General features: G+C 46.0%; 1 protein-coding gene across 1 annotated transcript; it reads left to right on the top strand.

Annotated features, from left to right (window-relative positions):
* Positions 1-12,475: 12,475 nt before the first annotated feature.
* XCR1 (X-C motif chemokine receptor 1) lies at positions 12,476-15,761 on the top strand. Its single transcript, XM_013184724.3, has one exon. It carries the CDS (start codon positions 13,128-13,130, stop codon positions 14,142-14,144), a length of 1,017 nt encoding a protein of 338 aa, XP_013040178.3. The 5' UTR covers positions 12,476-13,127; the 3' UTR covers positions 14,145-15,761.
* The last annotated feature ends 1,163 nt before the right edge of the window (positions 15,762-16,924 follow it).

Consider the following 16,924-nt stretch of genomic DNA (forward strand, 5'->3'; position numbering starts at 1 on the left):
ACCTAGATGATTCTGTGATTCACTGAAACCAAGTTTGAAGAGAACTGCAGTCATATCCACAGCACTTGACACAGCCAGGCAGAAGATTCCTAGAGATACTGATGAAATTCCAGCGTGGAATGAAACCCCTACAGCACCACATTCTTTGAAAACTTTTTTCAGCTGCTGGGATTTATTGAGTTTCTCGTTTTCCCTGCTGAGATCGGTGGCTGCCTTTTCACGGGATCCACCCACAGGGGCAGCAGAGGGGCCGGCGGGCTGAGGGGAGGCCGGCCCGGGGCGGGGGGGGGGCAGCAGCGGCGGCGGGCGGCGGCCCCGGGCGCAGCAGCCGCAGGCGGAACGTGGCAGCGCGCGCTGCGTGCGGGCGGGCGCTCGAAACTGAGGGACGCAGCAGCCGGCGGCGGGTGCCCGGAGCTGACAGCGGGGAGGGCGGCGCTGGTGGCCGCCACGGGTTGGGATATTGTCTCTGCCCCTATTCCCAAGGTTTATCTGTCAGGTTTACTTCCTCTGGCGGCACGCAGTCACCGCTTTTTATTTCACCCGCCTGCGTAGCCTGAGCGGCCGCAGTCCATGATCTCAGTGTCTCAGTCGCTAAGCGCCAGGTCGTCATCACCTCAGTGGCTGTTGTATCTCCCCGCGAGGCAGCGTCCCATAAAGTTGTCCCAGCATTTTCCCAAGTTTTTAAACCAAGCACTGCCCAAACTGTCGACGGGGCCCCATTCTTTTGTAAGAAGTTTCACTTTATGTGGGTCATGTTTCACTCCTCTTTTTACCAGGAGTTGAGTCAGTAACAGCTATCGCCTCCTCCTCGGCCGATAGATGAGCTCCCATAGTTAATGCCCCAACTGCTCACCTGCTTCCTGAGGTGGTGTCCCGGGGTCAAAGCCGTGGTGCCGCCAGCTTGAGTTGTTCGGCTGGGGTCCCCTCAGACGCTTCTCTCAGTGCTGCTCTTTTCCCAATCACGTCGGGGTCACCATCTGAAGGGATGAAAGACACGGACTCCTGATGGCTCTTGAACAGAAGGCCTTTACTGCCATTTTTCACCACTACATAGACTTTCCCTGTAGCCCCATGCACTGTCCACGCGCCCGAACCTGTCATATAGTTGGTTACAGACCCTCAGACACGCACCTCAAGCCAGCCAGCAATTGGCCACTGCCCAAAGCTCATCCTTAACGCTGCAGCCAAATTAATTTATCTCGACCTTGCTCAAGTTTTTGCTTCTACCGCTTATTTCCTCGTTATCTCTAATTCAGGGACGTGTGAAACAGCGCAAAGCCACCTGCGAATTCCTTCCCCACAGAAGTAGCTTTAGGTGGGGGAGCTGTGAAGAAAAAAACAGGCTGTTCTCTTACCTAGATTTCAATAAAAATATAATGCATTTTTCTGACCAGACTTTGCCAGAGTGTGCTTCCCATTTGAGACTCCTTTAAGGCTCCGTTGAGCCCTGATTCTCCCGTCCCTCTGAATTGCTTCTGGATGAGCTCCAGGCTGCAGATCCAGCTTTTCCTCTGCCTGAGGGTAAGCTGGGCTCCAGGTCTTGCCCTGTGTGGTGACACCTGAGGGTGCCAGTGACAGGGCAGGGGTGGCCTGCATCTCCCCCAGCGACTGGTGGTCTTCACCTGATCAAAGAGGGGGGCTTCATTCTGTGGGGTCCCTAGGACTGCTTGGACAGCCCTGCCCATGGCATCCTTCCTCTCACCTGGGACATCACTGGCTGCATGTGCCCCCACACCTCACGGGGATATTTCTGGGAGCTCGCACTGCTCCGCCTCATCTCCTGGCACCACTGCCTGGGAAACATTTTGAAAAGACAACAGGCAAGGTTTCAGCTTCTAAATGCAACGTTTACCTCTCTTCTCGTTCTGCACTTTGAAAAATGAAATAAACACCAGGCAATGAGTGCCCTTCTGCCATCCCCCATGAGATATTTTGGTCCCAAGCAGATGGGTGTTTTTCTTCTCTTTTCTTTTCACTAATAGCAACCCCCAAATATTTTTGTTCCAAGTGTACCTGAAAAATTCTCTGTTGCTGCTGAGCTTTTCACCTAGCTTCACAAACCAAACCATAAATCACCCACACAGATGCAGTCAGTGCTCAGAGCCTTTTGCATGCTTTGCAGGAGAGACATGGCTGTCTGGAGAAAACCATGGGTCCCAGAAATAGCCTGTCTGGGCAGTCTGACCAAACCTTACTTTCCAGCAGCTCTGTTCACCTGCAGCAGGTCTAGATGTAGATGTAGATTTAGATGTAGATGATGTAGATTTAGATGTAGATGTAGATGTAGATGTAGATGTAGATGTAGATGTAGATGTAGATGTAGATGTAGATGTAGATGTAGATGTCATTGGACCTGCCTGCTGAAGAGCAGATGCTCAGCTAAACATCTTCCCCTTGGAAAAGAGCTACAGCTGCCCAAATCTCTTGCAAGGCATTTCTTTGGCTGTCCAGGAGAGGCAGAGGTTCGCCCTGTTCAAGCATGCCACCTACTGCTAACCAGCCCCCCTGCACCCAGACGTGCATCTTCTCCACTTTGCACAGCCAGGGCAGGCAAGATGTGTGAGGGGCTCTTGTCAATTCAGCTGGTCTTATTATAAAGATTCATTATATCTGAAGCCCAGGGAAGCACAGTCCTGATGGATCTTACATTTCACAGTTTTATGGATTACAGTGAGCTCAATTTTCTTCATAAACAGGCCAGTGCCCTTGTGCCTGAGCTAAGACAAAAAGCAAAATCATTGCCAGTCTTTTTAGAAAGCTGATTGGTCTGAGAATTGCCAAGATGTTGTACAAAAGCAAATAAATTGTCCATTTTTAAAGCAGCCTAGTACAAAATGAAGCTTTTCTTTTTACAAGCCACCCTCTAGGATGAGAGTGGAGAAAAGATATTGCAAGGAATCAGGTTTGGCTTCTGGAGGATACAGAGGGAACTCCAGGCACTGCTACATACAGCTAAGTGCATTTCTTTGCCTGCCCACAGACACTTGGGTTGCTCATCAAAATGACACAGCTCTGTGTCATGGTCCAAAACAAGCAGAGATATTGCCCTGACAGTCATCTCTGCACCAATAATGGTTTAATTCCCAGACCAGATACAAGCAGTAATTGTTAGGATTTGGCTTCCCTTTCTTTTTTTGCTCTCTTTTTTTTTTTTGGTTTTACTCATTTCCACAGAACTAATTTTGACTTACAAAATACAGGAGATTATGAACATGATTTTAAAAAAAGACAGTTTGCAAGGTAGGAATTTGAGTATCTCTATTCAAGACAGTAAAATGCCACAAATTTACTTCAGCTGAAAATCCCCCGGTAAATGAGTCTTAATGAGTCTTAATGGAGAACTGCCCCAAAGTTCCTCCAAAAGCTGTAGTTAGTTACTGTCATGATCCATTCCTACTAATTTATTTCATATAGGTTCCCATTTTGTGTCCTGGCTGGTGTCTTCCACAGGCTGAGAAAGTCTTTATCAGCAAGACTGCACCTGCAGCAATCGGTACCAACTTTTGCCAGAACAAAAAACTTTGGTGGGAAAAGACAACGTGGTGAACAGGGAGCTGACCCGCTTGGTATCTCAAAGACAGAAGAGAGTTTGAAAGTGAAGGACTTTCTGAGGCTCATCTACTCCAAGAATCTTGGTTGTTTTTTTTTCAATCTGTGTCAGCTGGTGTTTAAAACCATCTTCTGCAAATCTCATTTTGCTCGTATCAACCACATAATGCTACTACTAGTGTCATACAGCAAAGCTTGCAGTAGGGTTTGGCAGAAGCTGGGCTTCTCAGCACTGCGGAAATTCTGAAGTAAAAGAGAATCTCAGTGTGTTTCAGAAAAAGAAACATCAGTTTGTGACAAAACGGAAGAAAACGTAGGGATTGCTCTGAAATAATGTGGGTTTCAGTTCTGGCTGAGCTGGGAGTCCACACTGAGAGCTGTTGCATCCACCTCCAGGAAGCCTCAAATCATCAGCATCCAGAGCTCGGCAGTGCAGGGTCCTGAGGCTCAGCTAGGGCAGAGTTACCAGAAGAACCGGAACGAAGCTCAGGAGCAGTTTAGAAACTGTTTGGTTGCTTCATTTCACACAGCCATGACAGTGTGGTGGCTTTTTGTCTGCATCTTCTGAGAAACAGAGGCCACCAAAGAGCCCCAGACCTAAGCGCTCTGCATTGAGCTTGTTTTCCTGCATGGCTGCCTTGTGCCCAGCAAAAGAACAGCCTCTGCAGGCACTCTAGGTGGTTTTGCAAATGCATGCTCAGTTGTGCAGGCACTGCACAGCCTTACAAGTGCCTGGTGGAAGCTGGGGGTGAAGGCTTGCTCCTTGCCCTGTAGCCAGGTCTGCATCCCACATGGATCCTTCAGGTCAACCGTGGATAATTAAGTGGATTTACCTCTGCATTATTATCTACAAATGTAATTAAAATCTGTTCTAAGTAAGGAATAATTTGAAAATGGTGAGTGTACAAGGATCACGTGGTAAGTGTACAGACTTACTAGACTATTTGGCCTTTACGCAAGACTGGAAACTCATGCTAACAGCTACTTACTACATTACTGCCTTCAGCTTCTTGCCGTTTTGTTTTCCAGCCTTCAGTTTGGGGGAAGGAGTCAGCCAGACTTTCCAGCTCACAAACGTGATTCTGTGTAAGAGGAGCAACAGTGGTTGCTTGGCATGGTTTGCTTCTTTGTTGTTCTTTTAATGCTCCTGGCTGGAAGAGAGCATAGTATCACTGAAGAAGACAAACACACCTCTGCCATGTGAGTTGAGCAGGAGAGACGACATCCTGAGAGACTTGAGCTACCCACAGTGTGGCCCAGGAGACGGGGAGCAGTTTTGATGAAGGGCTTGCCAGCCTTTGTTGCATAAAGTCTTGTCTGCCCTCCCTGTACTTACCACAAAATCTCGTCAAAGGACAGATGGCCGGAGGTGTTATGAAATGCCTCAGGAACTGGAATATCAAGATTTTGTCTCGGTCCGTCTATGCCTCACTCACAGAGCTCCCAGTGTTGCCTCCTGCTGTGGAATGTGCCTTGCATCGGGCTTTTGGCTAAATAACAGCTTTTCCCAGGGGACTCGCTGCTGCTGCCCACCTGCTTGCTCATACTTGGGCGCTGAAGGATGCGTGCGTGAACCGCATGGATTGCCAAACGGGCAGATGCCTTCTGCAAAGTGCAGTGGCTGCACTGGCATAAAGCCTTTCGAGCTGAGTCTTTCAGCAACAATGAATCTTCTGTACAAGGGGACAAGCATAATGTTGGCAAAAAAGACCTGGGGGCATGACAGCAAGCCAAGTCTAGCAGGATCTTCATGTGCTAATTGCTGGGCTCCGTCTGAATGTTTCAAGCAGCAATGTTTCTGCCCAAACCTTTGAAAGGAACAGCTGTGCTCACAGGGGCAGTCAAGGGAAAGGATTTCTTCTCTGAAAAGCCTATTGAAAGCATGGGCTGAGGTGCTCAGAGGTGGGTCTCACACAGCTGTGCAGAGCTGGCACATGGACTGAAACCATCACAGGAACAGCCCACACAGCCATCATTTCCACAGCCCTTCTTAACAGCTGGGGGAAAATATCTGAGGAGAGGGGTTTCTGTATTAAAATAAAGCTTTTGCAAATGCACCTTGCCTAAGCTGTGCCTCTGGCCTGCCTCAAACCCACGAGCAGACATGCCCTGTGAGAGGGAAGTGCTGAGTTTTGGGGAAGTAGTGGCTAAAACAGCACAGGAGTGTTTTTGGCTGTGGTTGATTTTTTTTTTTTCTGGTGCAAGTTATTAATTGCCTCGTTGTTAACATAAACAGTTCTCCGGATGTAACTGTGGATAGATTTCATTAAATGCAATTGGCTTTGCGTTAGCTCATCAGCTTATCCAAAAGAGAACTGGGAAACAGTGGCACTGTTTTGGAAACAGCCTAACACAAGAAAACTCCTCAGCTCTGTCTTTTGCCTGTAGAAAACTTCATTTTAATTCTGAAAAGTTGAGTTTTGCTTTTCCAGGGTCTGATGAAGCCTTGGGCTTCACCCCCTCCATTTAAAACACCATTGGGTTTCAGCCCCATAAATCTTCAGGCCATTCCAGTTGCCTGTTGTACCTTGCCATCGGGTTGTTTTAAAAGCTGTCACACATTCAACCACCTCACGTTTCTCTTTTCTCTCCAATTCCAAATTTAACCTGGAGAACAGCATCGGCCTTTGGTACTTTCCAGAGGCAGCCAGCCATCGGGTGCAGTGAGGGTACTGTGTGTTGTCTTCTGTGAGGCATAAAGGAAATGAGCGGTCAGTGGTGGGCAGAGTGGTTTCTCTTTTTTGTATTTTTATTGTTTCATTTGGTTTTCTAGCTTTGTCGCCTTCACTGGCTGCAATGGGGAGTGGTAATTTTGTGTGCCTGGTAGCTCAGTAACAGGTGACAGCAGAGTGGCAGCGAGGTGCACTCAGATGCACATCCTTGACAGTCATAGCTCTTTATGTCCACAGCCTCAAGAGATCTGCACCAAAGCCAAATGGTTGCCTTGTCCAAAGTGCTGTGAGACCACAAAGCAGCTGCTGCCCTGAGAAAAGCAGGGGTAACACGACAGCCAACAAAGTTAACCTGATGATAAGCAAACACCATGCCATAACCCTCTGTGCATGTATGTCAGGTCTTGGTCTTCACAAAGCTGCAGTGTGCCCATTCGAGAGAGCACTGAGTGACTGAGGCTCACAGAAGAGGGACAGTTTTCCCTGTGTTTCAGTGTCATTCCTGCAGGAAGAGGCCCAGCAGCAGCAATGGATGTCCCAAGGCAGCCAGGGCTTCCATCAGTCAGTACAGCCTCTTTCTGAAATAAAACCTTGTGAAGCTGCATGGAGCAGGACTGCAGGATGCTGCTCTCCCCATGCAAGATGTTGTGCACAGATTCTTTAGGCATATTGGCATATTGTTTATATAGAAAAAGATATATATTGGGTGTTTATAGCTTAAATACACCAGTAGCGATGGAATTTCATAGAAAAATACAACCATGTTCTGCAAGTTGTCCCTAACCATGAAAATGAATTCATGAATTTTATGTGGAGGCGTTCGTTTTACTAGGTTTTAGAGGGAAGACATGCAATTATTTTTCCCAAGGGTAAAATGCACTCGTTTGCCTTGCTCATCATATTTGTTTTGTGTCAGTAATAACTTGTGAGAGAATAGGTTTAACTTCCTCACACATATTTTACTCAATAGAACTCTTAGGAAGCTTTAAGGTTGGTAATTAAACATATGGCATAGTGTCTGAGTTCTCTTAAGAGCAGCCCGATCTTGCGATATATCATGGGGAGTATACAGATATATCTAAACATAGACATTTTGTGTGTATGTGTGACAACATTTTGTTGGCAGTAGAAACCTACAGATATGTTCTCCCTTAGTAGTAGAAGTAAGAAGTCGATTTGCTCTGTTTAATCTGACAAAACAAAAAACAGCAAAACAAACAAACAACAAAACAAAACAAAAAATCAGCTACTACTAAGCAGAGCGATGCTCTTTTCACAGCTGAGTTACAGAGCATTTATAGTCTCTGTGGAGCAGATGGGAAAGAGGTACGTCACATCACTGCCTGGCCTGCAAGAAGGCCTCCAGCACCAGCTGCCTTGCCAGAATGTAGCTACTAAGAGAAATCAACTATGTGCCAGACACTGATATTTCTTCATTTACAAAAAGTCAGCCAAACGAAGAGGCCAGATTGCCCCTTCCCCTTTCCCCAAGGGAGTGCCAGGGACACCCAGAGTTGCAACCGTGCTGGCGCGAGGCCTGCTGTGGGCAACCGCAGCCTGGGTGCCACGCAGGTCTCTTTGGCCACTGCTGCTCCTGCCCAAGCACTTGGATAGCTGCTGCCATGCGCCAGTGAAACCTGCTGAGCAAAGAGCCATGGGCTCTGCTTGTACTTTCCAGCATAACAGCCAAGGTCCTGCAAACCAGCAGGGTGGTGGGAGAGGGGCTGCTGCGGTGCTCCAGGATGGGCCTGTCAAAATCCAGCACATCCAGCAGGCCTCCCGCCGCAGCATTTTTGTTCCTTGCAATCTCTTCTGCCCAGACACATGGTTTGGGATGGTTATAAAGATATCTACTCATTAAAAAGCAGTGCCAGAGTGCAAATGCCGGATATTTTCCCCTCCAAGCTCTAGAAGAGAGGAAGCTATTGTGAAACTGTAATAAAGGGTCTGGAGGGCGTGCTTGTAGCTTTTGGGAAAGGAGAAGCTGGAGAGGGCAAGAAGAAAACATCATAACCTCTTCCTCATTGTAAAAACAGACTTTGCTGCCAATTGTACCCCCACAGCCACTTTGGATGAGGTGGAAGGCTGCTGCTTCAGCAGTGCTGTGGCAGCACTTCAGCTGGGGCTAACAAGCATTGCTCTCTGCATGGCAAGTCCCACAGGCATTAGTTATGTGTGTATATATATATATATATATATACACCATGGGCTGTCCCAGGCTTGACTGTAGTGGTGGTACTTGGCATGTAAACTTGAACACATATGTAAATGTCAGGAGTGGGGTCCTGGCGCTTGATCTGAGATGTTTCTTCCTCCCTAGACATGTGTTTTCACAGGGCTGATGGCCAGGACTGAGAGGCAGAGCTCAGGGGCAACGGGAGGCCACCAAAGAGATGGGTTTATGGAGTACGTGGCACCTGCCTTCTGAAACCTGTGAGGCACAGGTGTAAGCACCAGTCCCAGAAAACAACCCCAACTCCAGAGAAGATTTTGCTTTAAAAGTTGAGTAAGGGTTTTCGCTAGTAAATAGCCTTGGGGCTCTATAGAATTTAATTGGGCAAGGGAAGCCCCACTGACCTCTTATGGGAAAGAAGGTGAGATCTTTAAAGCATCTTCAGTGTTGGACTCCTGCAGCAAAAAGCCCCGCAGATTTTGGTGACCTCTGCAGTGCTGTATGGGTGCAGTCAGGATGCATAGCGCAGTGCCTAAGGCACACTGAGCAACCTGGTACTGCAGTATTTGGAGGAGGGATGAGGCCAAGGGGGTGGCTGGTCCTCTGAGAGGCCATGTGCAGCTCTCTGGGTGTGTATGGAGAGAAGTCAGTGCAAAACTCAGGTAGGGGCCTTGGCAGGCTGCCTGCATATGTCCTGGCTTACCTCTGAGTATTTCATCCATGTCCTGAAGGAGTTTGTCACCATGTGCAAAGCTCCTCTAAGGTAGACAAGAAGTTCAGTGCTGACCATGCTGTCTATATCTGTTTGCACTTTGGGCCAAGCCCACATCCTAATCATGACTTCCAGGACTTTACTGCCCAGCTCCCGCATGTAACTCCAAAGGTGTGCTCCTAGACTGGTGCCAGTCCTGGTTAGGGCAGGAGAAACATTAAAGTGTTTTAGCTTCTTTTAAACAAAAAAAGCTGCTCCATAAATCTGACTGAAAAACTAAAATCCCTTTCTGCCAAAAAGGTCACATTTGGGATTTATTTTTTTTTGTTCCAAATTGAAACAAGACATTGATTAAGGAAGTAGCTACCAGGGGAACAGAAACTGATTTTCTGACTTCACCTTTACTGCCTGGGTAGCTAAAGATCGAACCAGCTAGCTTTATATTTTTCCTGAGAAACCTGGTGAACAAGCTGTGAAGCCCAGAAGCTCCTGCAGGAGCTTGAATAAAGTGAGACCAAGATGATCCAGAGGTAGCTCCCATTATTGCATGCCTTGTGATAGGGGGCGTCTTTGCGAGCCTCTAGGCTATATTGCACATCCCTAATGGGACTGGACCTTACCAATAAAGATGAGCTTAACCTTGCTTTCTCCATGTAAATGCCAGGAACCCGCTGTGAGGGGGCTGTCTCTGCTGTCTGTGCTCAGGGAAGAGCTGGTGTAACACCCACCACAATGTGGCTCCCACTGCTGCCTCTCCTTCCAATGGGAAGGAGAGGAACAGGCAAAGTTCCCCCCAGACACTCTTTCCAGTGCTCAGCTGAAAAAAAAAAAAAACACCAAAAACTAATGAAGAATATGTATCTCCAGCTGACAGAGGAAGTCTAGCTGAATATTCAGAGAAAGACAAAACTGAATTAGATAATATTAGATAAATTTAATAATAGCACTTCTGTGTTAAGATTATTATATTTTTCTGTGGTGCTCTAAGACAAAGTACAGCATGGCTGAAAATGATAGCTTCTGGTAAAACATAATTTTCTGGATGAGAGTGAAACAAACATTGAATGCCTTGCTGAGTGCTCCTCACAGGGGCAAGGATGATTTTGAAATGTAGGATGTGTTTTTATTCTGTTCCTACTTGTCCTGGCAACAGAAATTAAGGTAATTTCCACCCTCCAGCCAACTTCTGCTCTCAGTTGTACCATTATATATACACTGAAAACAGCTCTGTGATTTGCATTTCCTGTGTGATGCTAGCATGTTCTTAACCTGTTGATTTAATCACCTCAAGTTTTTATTTGCTTTGCATGTCTTAACTGAAAATCTATGCATTGTAATGCATTCTTATTCACAGAGAAGAAGGAAGGAGATCAAATGCAACACAGAAAAAATACAGGTTTGATCCCAGGAGTTTTATTTCAAATCGGAAGCTAGAAGGAAGAGATACAAGTGGCTCTGGTTCCTGTAAGGCACTCCTTACTGTCACCAGCCTGGCAGAGGCTTCCCAGCTGGTACAAACATAGTATCAAAGCACATCCTCAGACCCACTTGGGTCTCATCTGCGCTGTGAGCACAGCGTGATGGCACAGCATGCCAGGCAGCCTGCAGTCCTTGGAGGCCAAGGTGGTGAGCTCCTGGGTGCAGGGGCTTTGCCTGGCTGTGCAGCTTTGCACCAGTGCATTGGCAGCCCACAGACTTGCCCATTTGAGGATGGAGTGTCTTCTTCTGCCTGCTCAAATTCCCACTGTCCAGATTTATCACAATGGCAGCAGCACCACTGGAGAAGGTGGCTCCAGCCTCACTGGGCAAGAAAGCCCAGGCAGACAAATGAATTTATGCTGTGAATCAGGGCACTCACCAAGAGCTCTCCTTGCAGCATTACAAAGCAACTGAGAAACAACTAGTTCCCAGAAGCATTTTTCGTTCTCTGGAAGTGCCTGGCAGAAGACCGGAGAGGAAGGGCAGTGAATTTTCTGAGCTGGCCCCATGTAACTGTGTCTCTGTCTCCTCCCAGAGCGCAGGACAGAGCATTTTGAGTCCGCTGTGCGAGATACCCAGGTGGGTGGAGATTTGGAGATGGAAGCAGCTGGATTTTCTGGAAGGGTTTTCTGTCTCAACTACTTGTGTGCCTACATGCTCAGGATCAGTGGTGTCGCACAGGATAAACAGTCTGTTCAGACTGGGGGAAAAAATTACCCACTCTTATCAGCAGATCTGAGACAGCACACAGAAGGGTTCATATTTTTTTCTCAAATTTGCACTTATCCTTTATCTGACACGGTCTCAAAACACCTTTGCAAAGCGGCTGTCTGTGCCTTGTAAGTAATGCTCAGCTCGTGACAGCGAGCAGGAGGACGAGCAGTGGGGACCCAGTCTCCGAGCACAGTCTGCCTGCCCTTCAGCAGGGGTGTGAAGAGCAGAACACCACTGGTCACAGAGGACCTTCCCTTTCTCAAAGAGGCCTCTCTGCTCCCGTAGGGCAGTCCCCAGGAAGGAGCCAGACCTCCAGCCTGGGCTGAAACAGGGCACGACAATGGTCAGGACCATGTATTGCTGAAGAGAGGGATCAACCTGATGACAGCCTCGGGCGGTGTTTGCCCAGCCTGCCTGAAGATGGCGGCACGGCACAGCCTGAGGCTGCAGGCTCAGGTCCCAGCTAGGTCGGTGGCTCTGGTGGTAACCACTCGCTGTCTCAGGGGCTACCTGGTACTAAACACCCCACGTCCCTCGCCTCCAAATCTGGGTGGCCACATCCCAGTGGTCCCTGGTGCTGCCTGTGCCAAGCTCTGGCTGACCAGAGCCACCTGCGGGCATGGACGGCATCAACTGCCAGGAGCCAGCAGCGCTCCCTGCTTCTCTTTCCTGGCGTAGACAAAACCTTTCTGTCCTCCAACGGCAGGTACTCCGACGAGAATCTTTTCCTGGCTGTAGCAGGCGGATAATGCTTTCGCTAACCCCAAAATGAAAATGTTACCAACAGAATTTTGGCCCAAGTTTCTTTCTTGTCACTGGCAGGTCTATCACTGGCTTCAGTCAAATCAGGATTGAAACACAGTGCTGCAGGTAAGCCTTCATCTGGGATAATGTTAATTTAGACTTTGAACCATTGGTTGGCAGTTGGCACCAATATTTATTTTTCTATACCTATTTTCAGCCCAACTGTGTAAAGAAACAAGGCCACTGTGACCATGCTACCCTTGTATGTTCACCTGGTTGTATAACATCTTCCGACTCCCAGTAACCTTTGATGCTGTTGTCCCATTTCAGACATCACACTGGGGTTACATTCCTACCTGCAAACAGGCGGACAGGTAAAGCCCTTGGAAATGCCTGTGGTGTGAGCTCTGTTCTTATGACACCCCTGAGAACCAACAGGCCACAGCAATGCTCTGAGTGCCCAGTTCAGGGGTGCTTCCACCAGAGTGTGCAGGTTTTTAGATACCAACCAAACCCTAGACAAAAATCTGAAGGAAGCTTTTCCTGTTCTTAGTTCTTGCCCTTGTTGATACTGGAACTCCGTGGCTTTCTGTTTCTCCAGTGTTGAACGTCAGTACCAAAGAATCACATACATGGTCAAGTGTTTCGAAATTTTATACCACTTCAGACAACCTAAAAAACAGTAGCAGGTTTGAAAGTCTTGGCACCTGAGATACTTATATTAAAAAACTATGCCATCAACATTCACATAATAAAGGTTTAACAATTAGCAGTTGTCACTGACCATATTGGTTTAGAAACATCTTAGTTTCTGAATTCTTAATTATTTAAGATCTTGATGCTGCTTTGAGGGAAAATCTTTAGTATCTACCTGTTCATGCTGTATTTGTAAGAGGAAATGGTTCCTTTCTCTCCCCAAACTCGGAAAAATAAGATAGTTTCACTGCTTCTTTTCTTCTTTAAAACAGAAGCATCCCGAGTGGGACTCTTATGTTATTGTGTTGCTTTTCACAAGTATATTACTTTCACTCCTGTGATTCTTTGAAGTAGCTGCTGGAGAACAGTGTGAGGTTTGCACAGCCAAATGGATGAAGAACAGTATCCAGATGATTCAGATAACAATTACTCATATGAGTATTCCATTAATGAAAGCAATGTCTGCGAAATGGGTAACTATTTTGTGTTTTATACCCATTTCACTACTGTTATCTACACTCTGGCATTTTTTCTTAGCCTGCTGGGAAATACTCTGGTGTTATGGATCCTATTCAAATATGAAAACCTTGTGTCTTTAACAAACATCTTCATCATGAATCTCTGTGTTTCTGACTTGATATTCTCCTGCATGCTGCCTTTCTGGGTAGTGGACCAGTCCTTCGGGTGGATTTTTGGTGAGTTCCTTTGCAAAGCAATGAATGCCATTTTCTCCATTGGCTACTACAGTGGTGTTTTCTTTTTGACTCTCATGACTATTCTACGGTACTTGTCCGTCGTGAATCCTCTTTCCACTTTGAGATCCCCAACACAATGCTGTGGTTCTCTGGTGAGCTTGGTTGTTTGGACTTGTAGCATTTTAATTGTGGTTCCCGAGGTGATTCACACCACAGTTCAAGAAGACATGGATGGGTACAAGACCTGTGATTACAATGATTGGAAATGGAAAAAGGTGGATGTTTATCAGAGAAATGTACTCTTCCTGTTTTCCTTTGGGGTTATTATATTCTGTTACTTCAGGATACTGATAATTCTGCTAGGAACAAAATCTCGCAGAAAGCACAGAACTGTGAAACTCATCCTCATTATTGTGATGGCTTTCTTCCTGAGCTGGGCACCTTACAACATCCTCAGTTTTCTGATTACTTTTCCACCGTCTACCTGTCAATATGAAAAAGACACCACCCTTGCCTTTCACATCAGCCGTAAAATTGCTTTCTCCCACTGCTGCCTCAACCCTGTGCTTTATGTATTTGTTGGAGTCAAATTCAAGAGACATTTGATACGTCTATGCAGCCAGTGCTTACCTTGTGGCAACAGTCAAGTTTCCAGCCCCAGGATCTGTTCTCAAGGCAAATTTCACTATGAAGATGCATCCATCTACTGAAGGGACACCTAACTATTAGCACTTATCCTGGATAAACTTTAACATTTTAAAACCGTGGGTGATCTCTAATTCTTAAAGTCACTTCCTTGAGAAAGTGACATAAATTTACTCATTGCAAACATGGAAAATAACTTTAAAATGTATTTGTGGTGGGATGGAGAAGTGACTTCATTGGCCTGTAAGTCTTACCTTTATGCTCTTTTTGCACTGTGAGATCGATTTTCTCTTATTTACATTTTTCTTAAAAAAAAAAAAAAGTTTGCTTTTTCCTTTGGGAGTTAAACATCAGGTCTTAACATGAATGGTGGTGCGCATTGCTTTCTTGCCTACCTTAAAATACTTATTATAGCAATGGACATGTAAGGATTTCTGTGGCTTTTAATGCTTCACAGTGTTTGTCATTGCTGAACTCACTGGTTCTCTCTGTGTGTAAATGTTATTTTACCTATTGATAGGCAAATGTATATAAAACTAGATTAGTGTAAAGACTTCACCAACCAGTAGTTTGACAAGGGTTCTAAGTAACAATTCAGCTTTTTTGGCAGCCATCTTAGCTGACAAGAGATTTTTCTCAGCTTTCGTATAGTTTATAAAAAGCAGAAACTCGGGAATGCCCGTAGTATGATATCCTCTATCAGAACTATCTGGAAGCAAAAATGCCTAGGGAAAAGTAAATGGGGCAAACATACATGACACATCCAAATAGTCTTCTTAGGGTTTGCCCACAGTTTCTAATTTGTGCTTCAGTTTGGCTGCCAGAACACATTGATCATATCTTGTCCCTTATCATCAGATGTGCCTCTCTGAACAGGTCAATAGTATCCCAATACTACCATAATTGCCTAAAACTTAAAAAGTAAAAATAAGTCTATTCATTGATCACATAGGGAACTCACTTGTGTTCAGACAAACCATGGAAGGGTGGAAGCTGCCATTGATCTGGTCGGAGTGGAAACCAGACTTTGGCTCTTGTCTTCTGATAAGGGATAAGAGACATTTGAAATGAATATGATTGCTTTTATGCACTTCAAAAGACTTTGGACCGGAATTCAATATCTTAAACTCTGAAGAGACAGCCTACTGGAAGGACAAAGGATTCCGCATTTTTCTTCCGTGTTTGTAAACCTGGAGTACTTCATGGATACCAGCAAAACTCTGTGAGGGGGAAATGCTGCAGCAGTGAGTGGAAGAAGGTCTCATGCACTTACATCATTTCAACAAACTGTCATTCAACTCATTGTCCTAGAGCTACACTAACCTCAATTTTTTACTGTCAGTACTTTTCATACGTATCTAAAAAAGTCAGGAATTATAACTGAAGCACAAGAGATGTAAACAGGCCTGCTCTGCTCAGTTTTTAACAAGTTATTTAAATGTTTGTAGCTTGAGCATATTTTGTTACAGTATATCTGAATATGTAAAGGGAATGCTGAATATTACCCAATTGTACTGCTGCCTACTGCTGCCAAAGTAACTCAGCATGTGAAGAGTTCCTCTCCTGCTATAATGAAGTGGTACTAATAAACAGTCTGAAATTCAATAGTATATTACACTGTTACCTTTGTTCTCTGCCTTTGGTAACTACCTATTAAATTTGAGATATTTTCAAATGAAAAATTGTGTATTTTCATAGATTCATTTAGCTTGCAAGAGACTTCTGGAGGTCAGCCACTCCCCTACCCTGCTCACAGCATTCTGTTGTCCCTGTTAGATGAGGCTGCTCAGCGCCTTGTCTGTTCAAACTCTGAAAATCTCCAAGAACACAGATTGCATAAAACTACTCTGGGTCCTCTGTTCCAGTGCTTAACCATTCTCATGGTGGATTTTTTTCATTTTACATGAACAAAATTTCCTTTGCTGTAACCTGGTGCTGCTCCCTCTTGTCCATTAAATGCATTCCTCTAAGAGTCTGGATCTCTTTTCTCTATGGCCCCGTTGCATAGTGGAAAAGAGCAATCAGGTCTCTTCTGAGCCATGTTTTTTCCTGGGGCTAAACAAACCCAGCCAATCTAGTTTCCACATGAGTCAAATGCTCCAGCTCCTGAGCTATCTTGGTCGTCCTCCTTTGGTCTCACTTCAGTCAGTAAACCTCTCCGTTGTATTTGGGGAGCCCCAAACTGGATATGCTACTCTGCTTATGACCACATGAACGTCAGGTAGAGGGGAATAATGTTTTTCCTCAACCCGTTGGTAGTGCAGGGTCATACACAGTTATGCTTCACAGCTGCAAGGGCATCTGACTGAGTTGTGTTCAACTCGTTGTCCACTTGAGCTCCCAGGTCTTTTCCAGCAAAGCTGATCTCTAGCTTGGTGTCCCCCAGCCTATGCAGTTGCAGGGGGTTAGGCCAGCCCGGGTGCAGGACTTTGTATTTGCCACTGTTGGACTTCCAGGGCTCCTGTCAGCTCATTCCTTCCACTTCCTGAAGACTCTTTGCATGGCAGCCCTGCAACTCACCTGCTGCCTCTTAGAGTCATATAACCAACCATTTAGGATGGAAAAGACTTCAAAGATCATCAAGCCCATCAAGTTTTACTTGGTGTCATCCCTGATCTTGCTGAAAGTGCACCCTGTCCCGCCATTAAGGTTGCTGAAGAAGATGTTAAACAGTGTTAGCCACAAACAGTATTTGTCCACAGCTGTTTGGTAATGGCTTCCAGGAGAATTCACTCCACCATCTGCTGGGGCACAGGGGAAAGGCCCACACAAAACTGAGCATCGCTGCCATAAACCATCAGAGCCCCCAGCTTTGTGAAGCTGTGGGAGCCTGTATCTGTCAATG

This window comes from Anser cygnoides, chromosome 2 (genome assembly GCF_040182565.1).
Source record: "Anser cygnoides isolate HZ-2024a breed goose chromosome 2, Taihu_goose_T2T_genome, whole genome shotgun sequence".
Taxonomy (NCBI): domain Eukaryota; kingdom Metazoa; phylum Chordata; class Aves; order Anseriformes; family Anatidae; genus Anser; species Anser cygnoides.